We start from the raw sequence: 23,291 nt of genomic DNA, 5'->3' as shown, positions 1-23,291 counted from the left end.
ACCATGAGATCATGACCTGAGCCAAACCAAGAGTCGGGACACTTAACTGAATGAGTCACTCAGGTGCCCCCATAGTTAAGTCCTTCAAACATAACATTGAGTGAAAGAGGCTTGTTTTAAAATATTCTGCATTGTTTCCCTTTACATGGAAATGATTCCCCTTTACATTCAGGCAGAATGAAATAACACTAGGAATACATATTTAGGTGGTCTGACTCTAAAGAAAAGCAGGGAAATGATTCTGTAAGTTAGGACAATGGTTATGGAAGAAGGGAGCAGGTAATGATTGGGAGGATCATGAGTGGGGCTTCAGGAGTGCTAGGATTGATCTGTTTCTTGCCTAGGTAGTAGTTTGCATGTTTCCTTTGTAATAATTTATTGAGCTGCACATTTTTATGTACTTTTCTCTATGTTCTATTTCACAATAAAGACTTGAAGAGGTGTCAGTGTATAATCTAGTTATTAAGAGTGCTAGCTTTGGACGTGTACTGCCTGAACTCCTGTCACTTCTATTCCTATTTGCTGGTCATCTTGGGCAAGTTAACTTGATTTTGTTGAGCCTCAATTTCTTGAGTGATAAAAAGGAAGTAATGTTAGTATCAACTTCAGTGAGATTGAGAATTCAAAAAGATGCTGCCTGCAAAATGCTTAGAAAGTAATTGACATATAGTAAAGATCACTAAGGATCACTAAGTCTTGGCTGTAATAATAAAGATAATCAGAATGAAGATAGGATGTCTGGCTACTTTAAGTTCAGATTTCTGGACCTACGCAAATACTATCTAGGTATTTTGGTCAGAGTTCTTGGTTACAAGCAGTACAAACTAATTTTGGCTGCTTTAAGCAGAAAGTGGCTTATTGCAAGGATACAGGAGGCCCATCATATTGTTGGAAAACTGAGGAGTAGGCCAATCCAGAGGCTAAGCAGCAAGAACAGTTTGGTTAGGGCTCTCTGGCTGCCACTAGATGAATTCTCTCTCTTTTGTGCCACTCCTAGTTCAAGTTCTTGGTGGGAATATTTTAGGTCATGTGCCTTTTCCCTAATTTCCCGGGGGCTGGAAAAAGAAGAATCTTCCATTCTGACTTCCATTGTTCACTGTTTACAAAGTCCATCCCCTCCAGGAGAAGGTTGGATATTTGAAAGCCAAAAGGTTGACAGATGACTACTACATCTGGGGTCCTGAAAGAATCTGCAAATGTAATTGTGTGCTGTCTTTGAGGAATGTCAGGGACTAGAAATGAACCTAAATATCAGTTATCCAAAGGGAAGAACAGATTAGAATCCAGAATCTGTAGACCATTAAACTTGACGCACCTTCTCAGCAAAGTTCTAGAATATGTCACAGATGGTTTGTGAACATATAGTGAAGGGTGGGGTGGGGGCGGGGAAAATGGGTGATGGGCATTGAGGAGGGCATTTGCTGGATGAGCAATGGGTATTTTATGTAAGTGATGAATTATGGGAATCTACTCTGAAGCCAAGAGAAAATATATATATATATATATATATATACTATATACTATATATACTATATACTATATACTATATTCCTATATATATATATATAGGAATAGAAGTGACAGGAGTTCAGGCAGTACACGTCCAAAGCTAGCACTCTTAATAACTAGATTATACACTGACACCTCTTCAAGTCTTTATTGTGAAATAGAACATAGAGAAAAAAAAATATATATATATATATATATAAAGAAAAAAAAATAAGCGTCACCAGCATGGGCATCCTGAAAACAAACTTGACCACCTAATGATTTTCTAAGAGACTCGTCTCTACTCTTTCTCAGCTATCACTATTAGGTCCTCATTATCTCTCGTGAACTTGGCAAAGGCCTCCCATCTGATCCGGCAAAATCCATCTTACCAACAGCTGCTATAGAATTCTACCAAAAAATATAAATTTGATCATGTCATTTCCTAGCTTAAATTTAAGCTTAAAATTCTTGATCATCTGTGGGATGAGGGCCCTTCACAGTCTGCCCTGCTAGACCAAACGCTTCATGAGGGCCAGAACTGTGTCTGCTTTAGTGCATCATCTCGAGTATTTGGTGTGGGGCCAGCCACTTGTTAGGAATTCATTAAATAATGTGTTAAATTGGCGGGACACGCTGAACTTGCTGTACACACTGAACTGGCATGGTGTTTCCTTTGTTTATTTTACTAATGTTTATTCTTTTTATTTCTGTGAAGTGCTTCTAAATATTTCCTTAAAATTTTTTTGTGTACGATACAGTGTTGTTAATTATTGGCACAATATTGTACAGCAGATCTCTGGAACTTATTCATCTTATATACTTAAGACTTTATACCCATTGACTAGCAACTCCCCATTTCCCTCTCCTCCCATGCCCTGACAAACATCATTCTACTCTCTGATTTTGTGAGTTTGGCTATTTTAGATATCTCATATAAGTGGAATTGTGCAATATGTATCCTTCTGTGACTGGCTTATTTAGCATAATGTTCTTAAGGTTCATCCATGTAATCACATGTTGCAGAATTTCCTTCTCTTTAAAGAATATTGTATGTAATATTCCATTGTGTGTGTGTGTATACCACCTTTTTTTTAAACTACCACATTTTTAAGGAGGCTCCATGCCCAATGTGGGGCTTGAACTCATGACCCTGAGATTAAGAGTCGTGTGCTCTACTGGCTGAGCCAGCCAGGCACCCCTGCCACATTTTCTTTACCCATTCATCTGTCAATGGACAGTTAAGTTGTTATCACATTTTGGCTATTGTGACTAGTGTCACACTGTAACATTGGAGTCCTAATATCTCTTTGAGATCCTGATTTAAATTTTTTTGGATGAATACCTAGAAATGGGATTGGTAGATGATATGGTAATTCTATTTTTAATTTTTTGAGGAATCTTTATACTACTGTTGTCCATAGTGGCTTCACCATTTTACATTCTCATGTAGATTTAAGGGTTCCAGTTTCTACACATCCTCTCCAATGCTTATCTTGCTGTTTTTTTGTTTTTGTTTTTGTTTTTTAATAATAGCTATCCTAACAGGGTAAGGTGATACTTCATTTTTTGTGGTTTTGATTTGCATTTCCTGATGATTAGTGATGCTGAGCATCTTTTCATATACTTGTTGGGCATCTAGATGTCTTTTTTGGAGAAATGTATATTTCAGTCTTTAGCCCATTTTTAAATCGGGTTATTGGATTGTTATTGGATTGTTATTTGGATTGTTCCTATTGAGTTGTAGGAATTTAAAAATTTTTTTTAATGTTTATTTTTGAGAGAGAGATACAGAGTGCGAGCGGGGAAGGGGCAGACACACACACACACACACACACACACACACACACACACACACACACAGAATCTGAAGCAGACTCCAGGCTCCCAGCTGTCAGCACAGAGCCCGATACAGAGCTCGAACTCACAAACTGCAAGATCATGACCTGAGCTGAAGTCAGATCCTCAACCGACTGAGCCACCCAGGTGCCCCAAGTCCCTTACTTTAAATGGAACAAAGAGGAACAACAGAACAAGGCCAATGTGGTCAGAGGTCGTCTAAGGGATGATTGAAAGAACTGGAAATGGTCAGCCTGAGGAGGAATTTGCAGGAAAGATGATAGCAGGCTGTAAATATTTGAAAGGATATTGGGAGGAAGGATAGAAGGGCAGGGCTTAGTAGGAAACAGATTTCACTTAGGTCAACATAGGGGAGAACTTTGTATTCTCATTGTCTCTTTGTGAAAAGGGCCTCTTCACAGAGTAGCAGAGACTGGGAAACATTTGACAATTGTCTGAGACTCAGTTCCTTTGTTGGGAGGTTTAAAGAAAGCTTAGTCCTTCTGAGTTTCTACTTTACTATCACACCGACTCCCTCTCACTGCACTTCTGACACCAGAGGTGGGTGTTTTTCCCTCACACCAAACAATTCTGTGACACCATCTGGGTGTCCTACAATTTAACTGAATTATGACACTCTACCTGGATATATAGTGTTACATCCCACAGATTAAGGGCTTGGTCCCATTAAACTGTTCCTCAGCCAACTTTAGATGTCAGTCTCAAGTAGTAGGTCTCAGGTTACCCACAATTGCCTACTGACTTGGCTATAAATTGGAGGTTCCCATGACCTCCCCTCCTTGGATTTGATGATTTGCTAGAGCAGCTCAGAGAACTCAGGGAGATACTTACATTTACCAGTTGATTAAAGGGTATGAGAAAGGATACAGATGAATAGTCAGCTGAAGAGATACAGAGGGTGAGGTCCAGGAGGATCCTGAGTGCAGGAGCTTCTGTCCCCTGGGAGTTGGGGTACGTCACCCTCCCAAGATATGGATGTGTTCGCCAACCTAGAAGCTCTCCAAACCCTGTACTTTGGGGGTTTTTGTGGAGGTTGTATCACGTCAGCATGATCAATCATTAACTTCATTGCCAGCCCCTCTCCCCTCGCTGGCGAATGGGGCTGGGGTCACAATTCCAAGCCTCTGATCGTGGCTTGGTCTTTCTGGTGAGCAGCCCCCATCCAGGCGTCCACCCAGAGTCACCTCATTAGAACATAAGACACTACTAACACCTAGTAAATGCCAAGGGATTTATGAATTCTGTGTCAGGAACTGGAATCAAAGACCAAGTATTAGAACAAAACATGCTCCTACTGCTCTTTTCACTTAGGAAATCATCAGGATTTTTGGAGTTCTGTGCCAGGAACCGGGGGCAGAGACTAATATATGTATTTTCTATTACGTCCCAAGAAGAAAATTGGGTGGCAGAAGCTCTAAGGTCTTTCTATCTATGAGAGTGTGAGTTGACAGAAAGAAAAATAGATCTTTTCACATGCGAAAAAATGAGGTTGGATTTAAGTTGTATCAGAAGGATTTGTCCATCATTTGCACTTTTATGTTGTTACCAAACTCTGAAATTTGCAGTTTTTGACATTTACTTCATTAAGTTGTATTTTGTACTGAGAAGTGGACTTTGGGTTTTAGTTTCTTTCAGTCTTAACTAAAGGAGGTTAAACCAGGGCTTATCTAAATATGCTGAACCATTTTCTGAGTGCTCAAGGAAAGTCTAGGTGAATAAACCATAAGACTTAGTAGCACCTAAACGTTAGGAGCATGACTGCCCACATTTGAATCTGTCTGTACCTTAGTGTTCTTACTTGTAAAATGGCAATGATACCAGTCCTAGGCTTGTGACCTGGGGGACATGGCCTTCATTATGCATTTCACCTGTATGCTCCTTGAGGCTACCTAACAGTTCTCCAGTAAGTCATTGGTGAGTGAGTGAGTGAAAGAAATTACAAAAATCCTTTCCCTCTGATATGTGGTGGGAGCCTACTGAATGTGGTGGTGACCCTCCATCCTTTGGTTCTGAATTCCAGTTCATTTCATCCTAAATCTCACTCTGCCTTCTGTATTTTACCTAATTTAACCATATGCTTTCTGAGAAGTGTGATTCTTAAATTAGAATGAATTTTGTGGGGACTTGTTTTGGAAAGGGTTTTATTCTTTCATGAATGGGTTATGATGGTCTGAGATTACTTGGATGTGAGGACTTGAATAATTTATGCACTGGGCCTCTTAGAAATTGATGCCCAGGATATTTTTGTAAAGAGAAGGTTGGTTGAAACTGCCAGATTTTTTTAAAGGTACAAGATAATTATGATTGTGCCTCTTCTCAAATATTGAATATTTCTTTCCATGATTTTCTAGAGAATGAAGATCTAGAAAACACCAAGGTGACCTCTCTAGTGGCTTCTGCCTCTGATCCAGAGTCCCATTCCTCACCCTACAGGTAGGGACAGCAACTGCTTGGCTCCTAGAGGTTTATCTCCTGAGATAAGGGATTAATGAGATGTGGATGGCAACTTTGAGGGGGACAGCAAGTGGGAGTGAAGAGTATGGATGGTTTGGTGACTAATTAGCCCTTAAGTGTGTTTAGGGGCAGTGTCAGATCTCTTTCAGATTATGAAATTTTCTTCACTCCCAGAGAACGAAATTGTAACAAAAAGTGTAGTCTTTTTTATCTTCTCTTGAAGCCCAAGTTGAAATGTTAAAACATTAGACATGGATCCCAGGTAGACTTTCAAGACAATGTGTGTTTGGTTTTTACCCATAAGATACACAGCCCCCCCCCCCGCCACACACACACTTTTGGAGGGGTTTTTTTCTAATGTAATTTTTAGATTAAACCAGTGTGAGAAGCTTCATATTGTTATTCTTTTTTTAAAAATTTTTTTAAATATTTATTTTTGAGAGAGAGAGAGAGAGAGAGAGAGAGAGAGAGACACAGAATGTGAGCGGGGGAGGGGCAGAGAGAGAGGGAGACATAGAATCCAAAGCAGGCTCCAGGCTCTGAGCTGTCAGCACAGAGCCCGACACGAGACTCAAACTTACAAACCGTGAGATCGTGACCTGAGCCAAAGTTGGACTCTTTACTGACTGAGCCACCCAGGTGCCCCTCAGATTGTTCTTCTTAATTTCCTGCTCCATCCATTTCATCTATCTACTGTCATTAATATCAGAGTATATAGCAGAAAGGAAACAGTTGTACTGAGCTCTAGAATAAGTGGAAACCCAAAAAATTAATGGAATAATTAATGAAAAACTGTATTTTGGAGAACCCTGAGCAAATGGATATTATAGCCCAACTGATCTGCTCATGGCACAGTACTGTTGAGTAGAACCAGTGTGGTCTCAATGCCCCACACAAAGTTGATGGCTGGGTGTAGGGAGGAATGTCAAGATATTTAAACAATGTTATTCCTTTTTTTAAATCTTTTTTTAAATGTTATTCTTGAGAGAGATAGAGTTTGAGAGAATGTGAGTGGGGAAGGGGCAGAGAGAGAGGGGGATAGAGGATCCGAAGTGGTAATAGAGAGCCTGATGTGGGGCTCGAACTCATGAATTGAGTTCATGATGTGAGCCAAAGTTGGAGGCTTAACCTACTGAGCTACCCAGGTGCTACTATTACTTCCTTTTTTAAAAAAAGTATTTTATTTTATTTTTAAGTAAACTCTATGCCCATTGTGGGGCTAGAACTCACAACCCTGAGATCAAGAGTTGCATGCTCCACCAACTGAGTCAGCCAGGTGCCCCAGTTTGTTATTTCTTGAGTAGAATTTCTTTCTTCTTACTTTTGCATATGAAATAAAGCTTTTTCCCCCAGAATTCAGATGATGGGAGATAATAATGTTTAATATAATAATAATGGTAATATAGTTAGTGATAATAATATAATAGCCATGCTTCACTGAATATTCTCCATAATAATGATAATAAAATAGTTACTTTTTACAGAATGTTTCTTAAAAAAGTTTTTTTTAATCTTTATTTTAGAGAGTGCAAGCAAGAGAAAGAGGCAGAGGGAGAGAATTTTAAGCAGGCTCCATGCTCAGTGTGGAGCCTGATTCAGGGCTTGATCCCACGACCCTGGGATCATGACCTGAGCTGAAATCAAGAGTCAGACAGCTGCTCAACCCATTGAGCTACCCAGACGCCCCTTTTACAGAATGTTTCTATTTGCTCAGCACTATACTAGGTGCAAAAATGCATTCTACCGTTTAATCCTCCTAACAGCCCTACTGAAACAGGTGTTTCTTTTCCAATGAGGAAAACAAAACGGTGAATTTAAAAATTTGCCCAAGTTCACACAGCTCTAGGTTTGTTCTCTAAAGCTCGTTCTGGGGGCGCCTGGGTGGCTCCGTCGGTTGAGCGTCCGACTTCAGCTCAGGTCACGATCTCGCGGTCCGTGAGTTCGAGCCCCGCGTCAGGCTCTGGGCTGATGGCTCAGAGCCTGGAGCCTGCTTCCAATTCTGTGTCTCCCTCTCTCTCTGCCCCTCCCCCATTCATGCTCTGTCTCTCTCTGTCTCAAAAATAAATAAATGTTAAAAAAAAAAAATAAAGCTCATTCTGGTAAGTAGCATTAGAAGGGTTTTGAGTTCTATGCTTAGAGCTACTAGGTTATTTATAGAACAGTCCCTTTAGAAGACCAAGCCTCCCCAAGGCTGTGTTGATTTGAGACAATTCCTGTTATCCTCAAATCCCAGGAGGGAGCGCCTTTTCCTTCTTGCTGCCACCAGCCTTTTTCTGGATGTTGATCTGAGGGATGTTTGGGGTCTAGCTTTTGACACGGACTGATGTTTCCTCCTAAGAATAAAGTTTTGAGTGAAGAATCTACAACGTTCTTAGAAAAAAGGAGATTTAATTTTAAAGCTCTGTTTCTAAAATCTAGTGTGTGAAGAAAGAAGTCCAGTCCAAATGACGCTTGAAGTGCAGTGTTTATGTTTTGTGTATATTAGAAATGGAAGGGCCCAACTCTCTCTCTTGCCAGTGAGGCTGGCAGGCTGGTCAGGCTGTCCCCTCCCTTGGGATGGCCTCCCTGCTCTGGGTCAGCACAAACCAGAAGGCTTACAGTGGGAGTTTTTCCTTTATGTGATTTATCATTGGCATCAAGTGATTTGCAATTTATCTTTCCCCAAATACCCTTCATTGATTCTTCAGAGCATGAAATGCTAATGTGAACATTAAACTCATGTGGCTGTTGCATGTCCTGTTTAAAATAGTTTATTTGTTGGTGTGCCTGGGTACCTCAGTTGGTTAAGCGGCTAACTTTGGCTCAGGTCATGATCTAGCCATTTGTGGGTTCGAGCCCCGCTTTGGGCTCTGTGCTGACAGCTCAGAGCCTGGAGCCTGCTTTGGATTCTGGGTCTCCCTCTGCGCCCCTCCCCCACTTGCGCTCTGTTTCTCTGTCTCTCTCAAAAATAAGTAAACATTAAAAAATTTAAAAAGAACTATTCTCTAAAATAGTTTATTTATTTTTAAAAGTTTTATTTATTTTTTAAAATTTACTTTGAGAGAGAGAGAGCGTGGGAGGGGCAGAGAGAGAAGGAGAGAGAGAATCCCAAGCAGGCTCCACACCATCAGTGTGGAGCCTGATGTGGGACTCAAACTCATGAACCATGAAATCATGACCTGAGCCAAAATCAAAGGTTGGATGCTCAACTGACTGAGCCATCTAGGCACCCCTAAAACTTTTTTTTTCTTTTCTTTTTTTTTTTTAATTTAAAAAAAAAATTTTTTTTAACGTTTTTATTTATTTTTGAGACAGAGAGAGACAGAGCATGAACGGGGGAGGGGCAGAGAGAGAGGGAGACACAGAATCGGAAGCAGGCTCCAGGCTCTGAGCCATCAGCCCAGAGCCCGACGCGGGGCTCGAACTCACGGACCGCGAGATCGTGACCTGAGCTGAAGTCGGCCGCTTAACCAACTGAACCACCCAGGCGCCCACCCCTAAAACTTTTTTAATAAGCAGAACAATATTTATACAAAGTAGCATACACAAAGGCAAAGAGGAGACTTAATTTTAGATGCCATGTACAGTAAGGTCAGGCTAATGGTCAGATTAACTTGTATTTTCACATGCTAGTATTTCTCTTTTGCTCCTAAACAAAAATTAATATATTCATTTATTTATTCAACAAATATTTTGGGACTGTCTATTATTTATTCATTCAACAGATATTTGTTGAGAGCCTGCTACTTACCTGGCAGTGTTCTAGGCAATGGAGATACCACAAATGAACAAACAGTCCAAGTCCCTGGTCTCGTGGCGTTTCTATTCTAGTGGGAAGGGCAGACAGAAAGCAAGCATACATCCTATTTCATAGACTCTAAGTTGCCATCACCTGTAAGATGTACTGTTATTTAATGAACTACCAAGAAAGGGAAAAATGTCCCAGGTAGAGAGTCTAGTAATAGACACTCCCTCCCACCCCCACCCGCTCCCATCCTTCATGGAGCTAGGACACCAAAAGCGTGAACCTTCAGTGAAAAGGTAAACAAGAAAAAAGATCCCTCCACACAGAGAAGGACCACAAGGAAACTTGAATGTTTCCATCTTGGCTCTGTGTAAGGGGAGGAGAAAAAGATCTCCGCTGAGAATGTGAACCATGAGTCTGTAGTCACCAGTTTGTGGTCTAAATTCACCGTGCCATTGGAGTTTGAACAAAACCCTCACACAGAACTTATTCAAGTTGTCTCAGTTGGAAGCCTCCTGAATACTGGCAGAAGCAAATGCAAATCTCCTGGGCAAAGACTGTGTCAGTCCAGTCCCCGGGCAGTTGCAAGACACCACCAGTTTTTAGGACATCTTGCATTTCGTTTGTGTTAAAATCTGAAAACAAATATACACCTTGCAGTCAACAAGATATGAGACATAATATGTCAGGCAGTAGTGAGTGCAGTGAACACAGGTGAACAGGGTAAGGCTAGAAGGACTGATGGGGCTAGGGCAGGGTGAACCATTCAACATGTGGATATCTGGGGAGCCTCCCTAGAAGTGATAGCTGAGCAGAAGCCTGAAGGAAGCCCTCAGGTAACTGGCAGCAGGATATTCTAGGCTGAGGTGACAGCAGGTGCAAAACCCTTGAATGCTTGAGGTGTTTGAGGACCCTCAGATTCAAGAGACCATTGTGACTGCAACGGACTGAGCACGACGACATGAGGTCATTTTAGGAGATGAGGGTTCCATGTGATGGGCCTGGCAGTAGATGCCATGCATGCCAGGAACAGGGCCCATCCCTGCCATCAGGCTCACTGACTAATGGAGGACACAGATAGGGATAAATAGTGTCAAGAAACAAAAGCAGACTGGAATTTCTGGGCTTAAGAGAAAAAATAGGCTTGCAGCCTAGACTAATTTACATTTTACACAGGATTACCCAAGCAAAACCATAAAAATCAACAGTATCCCATACGTTTGGTTTTTATAGTGACTACCTCTTGTTTGTCCTGAGGTAGGTTGGGGTGACTTGTATACTCCAAAAGATGGCTCTATTTTGTCTGAAAAGAGGTAATTTGTAAACTAGGAGTGCTTTTTCTTGTTTATAATTAAAAAAAGAAGAGAGAAAGAAACTAATAAACACCAAATAAGTCCTGTTTCCCCATATTGTCTCTGGTACTGTTTTCCAGTCATTTACTCAGTGGGGAAATGATCCGTGAAAGCAGTGGTTCTCAAACCTTTACACAATTCAAAGTTATTGAGAATCCCAAAGAATTTTTCCTGTGGTTTATCTCTATCAATGTTTACTATATTAGAAATTAAAACTGAAAAATTAAAAAATAGTTATTGATTTAAAAATGAAAATAATGAACTCATTGCATGTAAACATAAATAATATGTTTTTAATGGAAAACAACTGTTTTCCAAAGCAGAAATAATTTAGTGAGAAGAGAGATGTTGTAACTCTCTTTCATGTCTGGCTTCACAAAGACAGTTGGATTCTTAGATCTGCTTCCGCATACATTCTGTTGCAACATCTCGTGTCCTATACTGGAAAACTCTAATGTATTCTCTTGAGAAGATGGAAATCAAAAAAGGCAATCACGTTTTAGAATTATTGTAAAAAAAGTCTGAAGAGCCCCAGTGGTCCTCGCGCTGAACTCTGATGACTGCTGCTCTAAAGAATCCCATACCACCTTTTGTTGACAACAGATTTCCAAGAGACCTGGAGTATTGTGCCATTGCCCTGGCACCTAGCTCACTTTGTGGTCTTTCCAGAAGCCAGGGGAAAGGGAAGAGGGCCGAAATTATTCCTCTGCTTCTTTAAAAGTATTCAAATTGTCAGGCCATAAGTCATTGGGATAATAGATTAATGTGCTTAAAAAGGGAAAGAAAATGATGACCTTCTTTTATTAGCCAGTGTGATCTGGAGGATGGTGTGAAGCGGAAAGGCTGAAAGACTGCTCCCAGCCTGACTGGAGAGGGATGGCCTTGCTAATCAGTTTGCTCTCCCTGTGTTTTGGTGATTGATTTCTGGCCCTGGCGAGGCCTCCTCTGTTTGCTTCTAACAGAAGTTGTATGTGTAGAACAGAACTAGGATTCTGACTTTTCTTTTGTTGAAATCCTGTGTGGAGCAGATGGTGTGGGTCCCAGAGAACAAAACTCAGACGACTGACCTGCATGTTCGCCATGGTTCTTAGAACCTGGGGCCTGGCTTCATCAGTCCTGGGCCGTCACACGCTGTCACTGCTTTATTGTGGGCCAAGTCAGCCCGGGGCAGTGGTCAGCTAAACTGACAGTGGACCCAAATGCCAGAGGAAAGCAGAGGTTGGGAGATGTCCCTTGAAGGTTGTTTTATTTCTAAGTTTCTCCAAGACTACTGTGCCCTTTGAAAGAGTCCTTGAATTGACATGCTGTCTTCTTCTGAGAGGCCACAGACGGTATCTCGAGCGAGTGAGGATGCCACCGAAGATCTGCGAAAGACAGCTGGTGCCTTGGAGGCGCAGGCCTTGGTGGAGCAGGAATCGCTGCCTGCAGACCAGGCCCAGGTCCTCAACAAGGTAGGGAGGGCAATGTCGCAGTCTCTTCGGGAGGAGCGGTGTGTGGCACCAGAATCTAGATGTGTGTGGATGGGTTGGACCTAGAAAGCATTGGGGCGTCTCAGTTTTATTTATTTGGAGAATGGTCATGTGTGTCACCCTCAGGGCCCATCACTGAACCAGCAGCTACTCGAGAAATGAAGTGTTAGAATGGATGCTCATGTGTCGTCTGACATCCTCTGGATGTGAAGAGCCTTCAACCATGGGATCGTGTTTTAGCTTCAGTTTTTTTGTGGTAGATCTACTCAGGATTTATGGTCAAGGTTCCATAGAAGTGGTGTAGATAGCAGTAATCTCCCTGCCATGGAGGAAGGAGTTGTTTGTATTATTACTAACACATAGATTATAATTACTAATGGTATTATGGTCAATAAAGACAATGCCGAACATTATCATTACATTTGCTTTACGAAGCATTTTTATCCACAATACTTCATTTGCTTCTGAGAAGAAACCTATGAGACAGGTACCATTATGTTCCCATTTTACAGATGAGGGAACTGAAGCCAAGATCTATTGGTGACTTTACTAATGCTGTGCTGCTAATATGTTGCAAACTAAATCCTTTGTTTAGCCTTGTGGAAAAGGAAAGACTCATGTAAGCAGGTTAGCCAAAGTCTGATTCACCTCATTTGGCAATAGAGGTAATATCTTCAGAAAGAGATATTATGAGAATATAGTCTGGGATGAATTCAAAATTTCTTTCTTTCTTTCTTGCAAATACAATTCTGGTTTCTTAACTGGATAGCCATCTCACTGGTATGCTGTCCTGTGTGGCCAGTGTGTGTACATTTCTTGAGTTGCCTGCTGACTGTTTAGAGAGGATCAAGAAGTTATGGCATAAAAACAAGAAACGGGAGCACTGATCTGAGTGGTTTCATGTGAAACCCGCTAGAGAGAGACTGCAGCCTCCTGCCATGGGTTAGCGAGGGCTTCGAATTTCAAGGGATGCTTGTACACTTCCATGGAGGTTAGATATCTGGCAGCAAATGGACTGTTTAAATACATTAAAACAAGTGAAATGACAATTATTTACAGAACACTGTTAGTGGATGTGACAGCCAGTGGCATGGGACATCCCGGATGTGCTGTGGATAAGCCAGGGACAGAGAATATAAACCACAGGTTCTCTCTGCAGTGCTTTGGTGACTTGATTGACAGGGATCTGGAGGTAGCCTGGGAGTGGGGATTGTAGCGGGAGGCTGTGTGGCAGAGTCAGAGCCGGGCTAAACCCCGGCTGCAAGCGCTGTCATGAGAGGGGCCACAGGGAGGTGCTGTGCAGGTCACGGTGCGGCACAGAAACACTGTTGGTGCAGAAGTCAGTAGCAAGCTTGGAGGAAATTCACGGGCAAGGATTTTATAAAGGGTCTGGAGTGGGAGAGCTGCAAAAGGGAGGGAGGAGGGAACATAGCACATCAGGCTTTGAGCTGATGGAAAGTGGAGGCAACAGGGCAGGGTGGGCAGCCCCCTTGGGAAGGAGGCTAATTGGAATCTGCCACGCTAGTAAGTGCTCTAATCAGATTTCCATTGTGCAGATGGCCAAGTACCAAGTTCCACAAAGGTCCGGGGACATCGTTATGATCCAGTCTGAGCACACAGGAGCTATAGATATCCTTTCAGCTGATTTGGAATCTGCAGATCTCCTGGGGGATCACAGGAAAGGTGAGACCTTTGGGGGTATGGAAGGTAGTTTCTTTGTTCCCGGTGGGTGCTTAAATAAAGGCAGGCAGACAGATGGAAGGAAACTAAGAAGGTGACTTGTGAAAGGCAGTCAAAGAAGCCAGGAAGTAGAAAGAATGTCTTTGACTATGACACCCTGCCTAAGCAAAATGCCACATTTGGCTGTATTTTCTCTTGGTTTCTCAGTAGTAAGCTGTTTGTCCTTTTAGTGTCCCCACCTCTGATGGCTCCTCCGTGCATCTGGACCTTTACCAAGATGAAGGAATTCAAAAGCAAGCTGGGCAAAGAGAAGAACAGCCGTCTGGTGGTGAAGCGGGGTGAGGTGGTGACCATCCGGGTACCTACCCATCCAGAGGGGAAGCGTGTTTGCTGGGAGTTTGCGACTGATGACTATGACATTGGCTTTGGAGTTTATTTTGACTGGACCCCTGTAACCAGCACTGACATAACTGTGCAGGTCAGTGATTCCAGTGAGGATGAGGATGAAGATGAAGAAGAGGAGGAAGAGATTGAAGGTAAATTTAATTTTAACATAATTTGCAATTTGCTTCTTCTGGCTCAACCCAGTTTCTAATGACCACTTCCCGTATTATACCAGTCCTTCCCTTCCTTAGAATGCAGGCAAGGAATCCTGCTTTCAGCACTGTAAGCTAAACTGAGTGGTACAGGCCAAAGTCTGACCCTCAAAGAACATTCTGGTGGGGTTGGTATTGGTGCCTTAGTGAAAAGCTTCTTTTGCTTTTAATCAGTACCCAGCTGTTTCCCCAACATCTCCTTGGGGAAAGGGATGGGATGGGCAGGAAAGGGGTGGGTCAGTGCTGCAGTATATAGATCACGTATAAACCGAGATTATTTTATATTTCTCTCATAGTTTGGGATATTTGCCATTGTTCTTAGTCTGGAACCAAACTGGGTGATTGCACATTGCTGACTGTACTCCTCTCCAACTTGTCATAGTTGGCTGACTACTGTTTACTTCCTTCATTTCATGCCCAGAGCAGTTTTTTTTAACCTAAATAATCTTTATTGAGGTATAATTGATGTATAACATTGTATTAGTTTGAAATGTACCACGTAGTGCCTTAATATCTGTAAATATTGCAAAATAGGCCCAGAGTAGTTTTTTTTTTTTTTTTTTTTTTTTTAATTTTTTTTTCAACGTTTTTTATTTATTTTTGGGACAGAGAGAGACAGAGCATGAACGGGGGAGGGGCAGAGAGAGAGGGAGACACAGAATCGGAAGCAGGCTCCAGGCTCCGAGCCATCAGCCCAGAGCCTGACGCGGGGCTCGAACTCACGGACCGCGAGATTGTGACCTGGCTGAAGTCGGACGCTTAACCGACTGCGCCACCCAGGCGCCCCACCAGAGTAGTTTTAAACATAGTTTCTGTGCTCTATTCCAGTTGTTATTTGCAATGCCTACTCAGGATGACTCCGAGGCTTTTTTTTTTTTTACAATAGTATGAGTAGGTTCTAAGTAGGTTCCAAGCATCTTGATTTTTCTATATAATCTTAAAAATCAATCCCTTGCTTCTTCATGGAAAAGCAAGTCTGCAGGGAAATCTTCAGGTATTTAGGCAGGGGGGAGCCTTGTATCTTACTTTGCTGTTCTTCAGGAGGCCAAGTAGAAGTTCTAAGTCACTCTGTTCAGTGTGTTTGTATTTCCTACCTCCATTAGCTGTTTCTTTCTCCTGTTGAATGAAGAGATGTCAGAATCTTCCCTTCGAAATATTTTCTCCCCCTTGGAGATGTCCAGACACTTGCGGAACTAGGTGGGCTGTATAAGGCTAAATCATTGTTTCTCAGTGGAGACATTATTGGCATTTGGGGTGGGATGCTTCTTTGCTGGGCAGGTACTGTCCTGATGTTAAGTGCTCTAAATGCGGTATCACCCACTAGTTTCTCTGATGGCCAAAAGGTCAGCAGACATCTCCAAATTCCCGTAGGAGGGTAAGAGCATTCCCCCGGCTAAACGCCACTAAGTCACCTGGTCCATTCTTTTCTCTTGAGGTCGGATTACTCAGTCTCTGAAGTCATATCCCAACACTGTGCCATTTTGCTTATGCAGACCCTGTCCCAGTTGGAGACGTAGAGAGAGGCTCCAGGAGCTCCCTTCGAGGTCGCTATGGGGAAGTCATGCCCGTGTACCGGCGAGACAGCCACCGGGACGTGCAGGCTGGCAGCCACGACTACCCTGGCGAGGGCATCTACCTGCTCAAGTTTGACAACTCCTACTCCCTGCTCCGCAACAAGACTCTCTACTTCCACATCTACTACACTAGCTGAAGGCCCGCCGGGACAGGAGGCAGGCGGGTATTTGCTGGCTGGAGCAGGCTGCCAGCTGGTGCCTCTCGTTTTGGATAGGCAAGAGCTAAAAGTTGAGCGTGAGGCTTCTGACCCTCACATCCTGCCTGGCATGCCTGACTGTTGACCCCATGTAGCTTTTCCCCCTTCTTGGCTTCTGCAGGTGGTGGTGTAGTGCTCCTGTTCTGTGGTGCTTGACTCACGCTCCTCTTGCTTCAGACTCCGGCCACGTCCCTCCGTGAAGGAGCCCATTGGGCAAAAGCCTAAAGGGTAGTTGGGTGTTGTCTTTTAAAAATAGGCTTGTTTTGGTACGAGGTATTATTCCAGTTGCTGCTCTCTCCTCTCCCACATCCTATATTGCAGATGTGTTTAGTGGCACCCAGTCTTCATCTTTTGAAAGTGCTGGAAGAGGAAAAAGGCATTGTCCATGAAGGAACCCAGTGTTTTGGATGGAGAAAGCTCTGTCCAGCCTCTCACCACTGCCATATTCCCGCCTGCTGGTTCTTCTTGGTCTGTAGCACAGGCCGGGAGCCCTCACTGCCTTTGGAGGGGTGTTAGTAGTCCAGATTGTTCGACTCCGCCTCATGCCCTCCTCTTGCCTTTCCCACGCCTGTGTCCTTGCCCTCACAGCAAGAATGTCCATGCAGTCTAAGTGACGATCACGTAGTCTAAGATCCAGAGGGGAGAAACTGCCTCCATCACTTCCTGCTTCAAGAGGTAGTGTCCCTTAGCAAGGGTGCTGGCAATTGAAGGGGAAAGGGTGGAAATTAGGTACTAGATTGATCTCAGAATCCACATCTTTGCAAGTCAAATGTTACTGAATTATTATTTTTTGTATAATCAAAGAAGGGGTATAATCTGAGAGACAAGGTTAAAAAACAAAAACCACTCCAGATTCCCCACCACTCTTTTTTATCTCGAGGGTAGGAATGTTATTTAGTAATTTTTCTTCAGAAACAATCTGACTTCAAGTTTCTGGATTTAGGTTTCTTGCATTGAGGGCTTAAAGCTTTTGGTGTTCGAAGTCTCTTAGAAAAGGTGGTAATGAAACTTCACTGTTGCTGCTGATGGGATTTGTCTTTACCAGCCAAAGCTTGCATTTTCCGGGTCACAGCCTTCCCACTGTATTAGTCCTGAGGCCCAGGAGTGCCACGGGAGGATAGGGGAGCTTCAGTCAGCAGCCAAAGCAATGGGGTGGCTGGGCCTCGGGCAGAGAGGGGACCACTGTGGTTATCTGTACCTCCTTGTTTCTTATTCCTTGTGTTGAGTCTGTTACTGCCTTAGAATTTTGAGGAATGATTCAATTTATTTATTACTTTATTTATTTTTTGGCACATTTCATTTTTGCCTCTGAGATACTTTCCATCTGTTTCTTAGAAGGCTTCTGTCTGCTCTGAGCCATTTAGGCCTCCTCTTCTGTGGAGTGAGATGATGATTTTAGGAGAAGCTGCAAAGTGATAATTCCCTTCCTGCAGGTCAGTCCTAGGATACTTTGGGAGGACTCTGCCCTTCTGGGGTGGACGATGCCACCCTTCCCCAGGATTCCCTGTGAAGAATTCCAGGCCGTGAGGGGCCCTGCCCATTCACCCAGGATTAAGTGCAGGGGAGTTGACTTGCCAATCAGGGATATCCTATGATTCTGGGATTTCGAAGTCCTTTGCCTGCTCTGAGGAGTACTCTTCCTCATGATGTTTCCTTTGGCTCATCCCTTTCTTGTGCAGGTGTCTGACACCAAACCTGTCCTCCCTACAGGAGCAGGAACTCGATCAGGGCTCCTTACAGTATCACCTGTGTCACCAACAAAGGGCCGTACAGCCTGTACCTTCTCTTCCCCTGGGAGCAAAGCCCCAAGGAGGGTAGGATGTTGTGGACCGAGCAGCATCACACCACCATTGTTTTATATTTCAGTGCGTTTTGTAGAGGATTACACTGGCCAGCGTTTATCTACCTTGTAAGAAATTAGAAATGATTTTAGGGACTATCTGTTTGGGCAGCAAAAAGCGAACTCGCTGCACATCATCTAATCATGAGATAAACGGAGCGAGCACTCTTTCAGCATGAAGTTGAATCCTGCCTTAGCTAATTGAGTCTAATCTTTATAAAATAATTTTCTACTGAGCTGTTCCCCAGTCAGCTAAAGCCTTGCTTATTTTTCCTGTTTATTATTAACTTCTGGCTTTCTCTTAAAATGGAGCTGTCAGGCCCTAGCAAGCTCCCTGGGATAAGAAACACTCTTTATTTTTGCCATGAGCGTCTCTGTACTTACTTTCTTTGGCATCCTGGTTCTGGTGCATCAGGGAAGCCTGAGGGACCTGTTCCTGTCACCTCCATGTGCCTCTTTTTGTCTGGTCACTTTTGAAATCCTGGACATTGTTACATTTCACCCTGCACTGGCGTTTTCTTTGCTCCATTAGCACAAAATGGCTAAAAAGATATTTTCGCTAACCATTTACTCTTCTCCTATTAAATTTCTGCAATCATTGAACTGTAGGGACCAAATATTATTTGTGGAAGCACATGTAATTACTGAGAACTTCATAGCCCAGCGAATCCTCAGAGATCATCCTTTCCTTAATCTCTCCCTGTCCAAATTCTTAAAAGCAAACAATGAAATCAAAGTCCTCTGCTTCCCCTGTCACCCTATTCTCTAGAGCACAAATAAATACTAACAAACAATTCTGAGAATGCTTTGTAGTGGGAGAGAGATAGAAATTCTCTACACACAGTAGCTGACTTCTTAAATTTCTTCAGTCTGTTTAGCTTGGCCACTCTGTTGAGAGATGGGGCTTTTAGAAAGGAAGACATGTTTAAAGTGTTAATTTTTTCTAACACTTTTTGATAAAGAATTTTCAGTAAGCAGAGAACTTAAAAGTAGAGTAAGTGTAACTGTGACGCTGCTCTGGAAAGACTTTATTCTAATCTGTTGCTTTATGACAGGTCCTCAGGACTCCAGAGTTACAACTCAATCCTCAGACAATGTATAGCTTTATAGTGGGAGTAGGTAACAACCTGAAATAAGGCCATTCACGTATTTTTAAAATATTTTTTTATCTGTTATTTAGGAAGGGAAACCTCAGACTTTTTAAAAGTACATATTTCCCCCTACTACGTGTATATGAAAGAGTTAAATCTGAGAGTTCTCTGTCTTATGTTAATCAGTAGGACTCAACATTATTGCAAAACTTACCAGTTATAGAAAATATCTGAGTTTTGATGTTTTTGATGAGCCCTATCCAGTTCCTCTTTGGAACAATTAGGCGAAAACCCAAATCCTAAAGTCTGTATCTTTATATTTATTTTTTAAGACCACTTTTCTGCAAAATGTTGCCTTTTAACCCCAAAGTATATGATTCTAAGGCATGGAGTTGAGTGACCCTAACATTTACATAAAAGATGATTGTTTTAGTGGAGGGAGGGGGAGAGGCGTGAATGAGTTTTGTGCAGCTTGGGGACTATCTTTTAAAACTGATAGTAAGGAAGAAAAAGAGAGTAAAATGAGGGGAAGAGAGATAAGCTATCAAATGCATCCCAGAGTTTTGCTCATATCCCAATTTTATTTAGTTCTTTAGTCTGTATTTCATTAGTTGGAACTGTTGTTGAAGTCAGAAGCCTTGCTGGTCCTCATTATGGTTGTTGGAGAAATCTCCAAACCCCTTTAGCTATCTTTCCCAACAGGATAGACTCTTTCTGAGTAGGTCTTCTCTACCAAGTGTAATCCCCTGACCCGAGGCTGGATTTCATCTCCGTGTTCTCTGGGCCGTGGAGAAGGATGGTGAAACTAGAAAGAGGCTGGGAGGAGGTACAGCTGTGTCTTGGCAGCCCCCGTTGGTTTTGACTTGGCCAAGAAAGGGATGAAATCAGTTAACTTTGACCAACATCACAGAAGGGCCTCAGGCCACAGGCATATGTTTGCGAACGAGCTATGCCCCTGCAGGCTGACCTCCCTGTGAGGTATAGGAATCACCATCTTCTTTAAGCTGTGTGGAATGGTCACACACATAGCAGTAAGTGGGACAGTTCTCTCTTTAAAGAGCTTCCATTTGGAATTTCTCCTGGGTCTAAAAGGTCCACATCAGCGTCTTTAACTAGTCTCTTTCCACGTAGCCAAAAGGGTAGAACTCCTGGAAACCTGAATTTGCTGGAAAAGGGAAAAGCACCATCCCTATAGAATCTCAGTGGTTGAAGAGAGTTGGAAGGTGAGTTTCTGTCTGAAGGAAGGTGATTTCATTTCTTTTATTGTGAGGGGTCGCACATTAAGGGATTAATGCTCTTTAGAGAGCAAGTCATTGTTTGAATTGTGTTTGTGCTCAGGAAGCCACGATGCATGATTCTCTGGGAAGTGAGTAGGAAATGGGTATCTAGAACCAATCACAAGCTGGGTGCTCTCCAGTAACCCAGTGTGTGGTGAGCCTCTTTACAGCCAAAGTCCCAGTCTTCGTGCATGGAATCCATTCCTAGGCCCTCATTGCCACACACCTGAGAAAGAGGGACTAGGCTCCCTCCATTTCTCTGTGATATCTTGATTATTTACGATATTGTTTAGCACTGGCAGTATGGTATCCAAGGCCTCTGTTTATCCGATGAATCCTCTAGTGTGAGTTGAGTGGATAAGGCAATCAGCCTTGGTTGGAAGTAGGACTGGGGAAGGATTATGACTTATCGTCCCATATTGGGATAGCTGAGTTACTGGTGTATGACTATACAATCATCAGTTGGAACTCTTGTTAACCTTACCAAGTGAATGAAGAGGATATGCCAATGGGATACTGATGAAGACAACAAGTTAATTGAGTTGAGTAATAACTAGAGCAAGCCCTCCTTCTCTGGGAACTATGTGTGTCACAGGTTATAAATGCAATTGTAGTGTGAGTTTGCAGCTCCTCAGTGTTCTCAGAAGGAGAGGAACCCCCTGGAAGTTGGGTCCTGGTGGGCAGTTTTCTGGAGATGGGGGAGGCATCCAGGAGAAAACTGCTTTGGCTTAGTTGGCACCTGGTGATGGTCGGTGTTACCCCTTTGCTCTGTCTAACCCATCTAGCATCTGTGAGCACTTCTTTGACCTCTACCCACTTATTTAGATTCTGAGGTTAGGGCAGGATTTGGGACCCAGAGGGTGAGAGAAGCTTTGCTAAGTATTATGTGACCAGATTTCATTGCTCCTGCCTGAACCATGAAGGCCACACAAACCCCTGCTGTTTGAATCGCTTGTCACTAAGCTAAGAAAACCCAGTGGCCCAAGGCCTGATGGGGTTCATTTATAAATAGTTATTCCTTCACAAATGAAGTCCACATGTAAGATGCTGGCTTTGAAATTATTTGTGGTTCTGGTCACTGGTTTGAACTCATGATCTGATTACCATTATACATACTTTGATTTCTTTTAGGTCCCAGGCATGTGGACTGGGTTAATTTCATGGCTCTTCCTTACTCTAAGATGTGAGGAGAAAGTGCCCCAGAAATACAGATATACAGGCTTCCTTATTAGATTCCACAGTTTTCTGTCACTTAAAGTACTTATCTAAGGGTAAAATAATACATGTGAAATGACTTCCAGGGGACAAAGTGCATTTTCTAAAAGTTCTGATATAGGGTCATGAACAAGTCTGAAGTTTAGGTTTGGGATATTCTAGCATATAGGGTTCCAGAAGAGCCCTTAGCCAATAGTTTAAAGAGTTCTCTTCCTGAACTCACTTCTTCACTCAGGTTTGAAATATCTCTGTGTAAAATGTTCCTTGTTATTGTTATTGTTATTGTTATTGTTGATTTTTAGGTTCAGGCTGACAGTTGTCTGGAAAACAGTATCTTAATTCCTTCTCTCACGTCCTAAGTAGTACATTGTACTAAGAAATTACATGTTAAAAACTCTACTAACCTCCATTTCTGAGATTATTGTCCCATAAATGAAGTTGTTTTAATTTAATCAAGTTGAATTATGTCCATTTAGCCATGTTCAAGAGCAAGTGTGAAGTCTAGAGAAAGCAGTCCTGTAACCCATGGACTCTGGTGTGCCCATTTGCCCTTAATAATGGGAAACATTTTGAAATTCCCAGAAGAAAGTTGCTTTGTAATCAAAGGGATGGATTATGAGAAAGCCAGACTTTGGGGAAGGATAACTGGGATAGAGGGAGGTGCTTGCAGATTTCCTAAACTACTTTATGCCATTTAACTTATATTTCTGAAAGGCCTGCTTTGGTGCTGTGCACTGAGATCTGTCCATTGAATGAAAGATGATGATGCTTTCTTGGCAAATCGGCAACCACAAAGGCGTCCTTTCCTTATTCTATATCATGCTTTGACGCTGATGTTACAAAAGGGGTCTGAAAGGGAAACAGTCTTTTCTTTAAAGTATAAAAGTAGCCCAACCAATCATTTATTGCAGTCATCTTGTTTTACATGTTCTGTGTCATGAGAAATGCTGTCAACAGATCCTATGATTTCTAAGAGCTCTGCACCAAATTGTTACTCAATCGTTGTGTCCTGCTGAGTGGTTTTTCCTTTAAAATACCTTCTCTTACCACCCTGTGGCACTGAATGTGTTGCTGTGATACACAGATGATCCTGAGCTGTGGTTCTTTAAATAGCTCAGTTCTTGTGTTTTTATATTCCGTAACTGTTTTGTGAAGCTTTTGTGCATTCTTTGTCTTCTCTTCCAAGTTTTGAAATCTGTCCTAAATAAACTTTTTCACTATGCACCTGAAACATTTGACTTATATCTTAATGAACCTGATTTACATTTGACATTTTTTATTCATCTCTGTATTCCTCCTGGAAGAAAGGTATTCTGTAAATCTATGTGAGTAATTCTGTAATCTTTGATTATAAAAATTAAGAAAATTAACAATTAAGAAAAGATTGAGAAAGATTAATGATAGATCTTTCAGCCGTGTTTAAATTCATGGCAGAGTATTATGAACTGGGGACTGGGTTTGGCCCAAGGGCAGA

At 42.4% G+C, this 23,291-nt stretch overlaps 1 protein-coding gene across 1 annotated transcript in view; it reads left to right on the top strand.

Moving 5' to 3' along the window:
* TMED8 (transmembrane p24 trafficking protein family member 8) overlaps positions 1 to 23,048 on the top strand; it is a 36,164-nt gene extending 13,116 nt beyond the window's left edge. Inside the window, exons 2-6 of the mRNA XM_058739835.1 lie at positions 5,700 to 5,781; positions 12,200 to 12,329; positions 13,904 to 14,030; positions 14,258 to 14,563; positions 16,117 to 23,048. Of these exons, the coding sequence (XP_058595818.1) occupies positions 5,700 to 5,781; positions 12,200 to 12,329; positions 13,904 to 14,030; positions 14,258 to 14,563; positions 16,117 to 16,334 (863 nt within the window). The 3' untranslated portion in view covers positions 16,335 to 23,048. The remainder of the gene's footprint in view (positions 1 to 5,699; positions 5,782 to 12,199; positions 12,330 to 13,903; positions 14,031 to 14,257; positions 14,564 to 16,116) is intronic.
* Positions 23,049 to 23,291: the final 243 nt, after the last annotated feature.

The sequence above is a fragment of the Neofelis nebulosa genome, chromosome 7, assembly GCF_028018385.1.
Source record: "Neofelis nebulosa isolate mNeoNeb1 chromosome 7, mNeoNeb1.pri, whole genome shotgun sequence".
Lineage (NCBI taxonomy): Eukaryota > Metazoa > Chordata > Mammalia > Carnivora > Felidae > Neofelis > Neofelis nebulosa.
The sequence above is the reverse complement of the archived record's forward strand: the minus strand, read 5'-3'. Positions and strand labels throughout refer to the sequence as shown.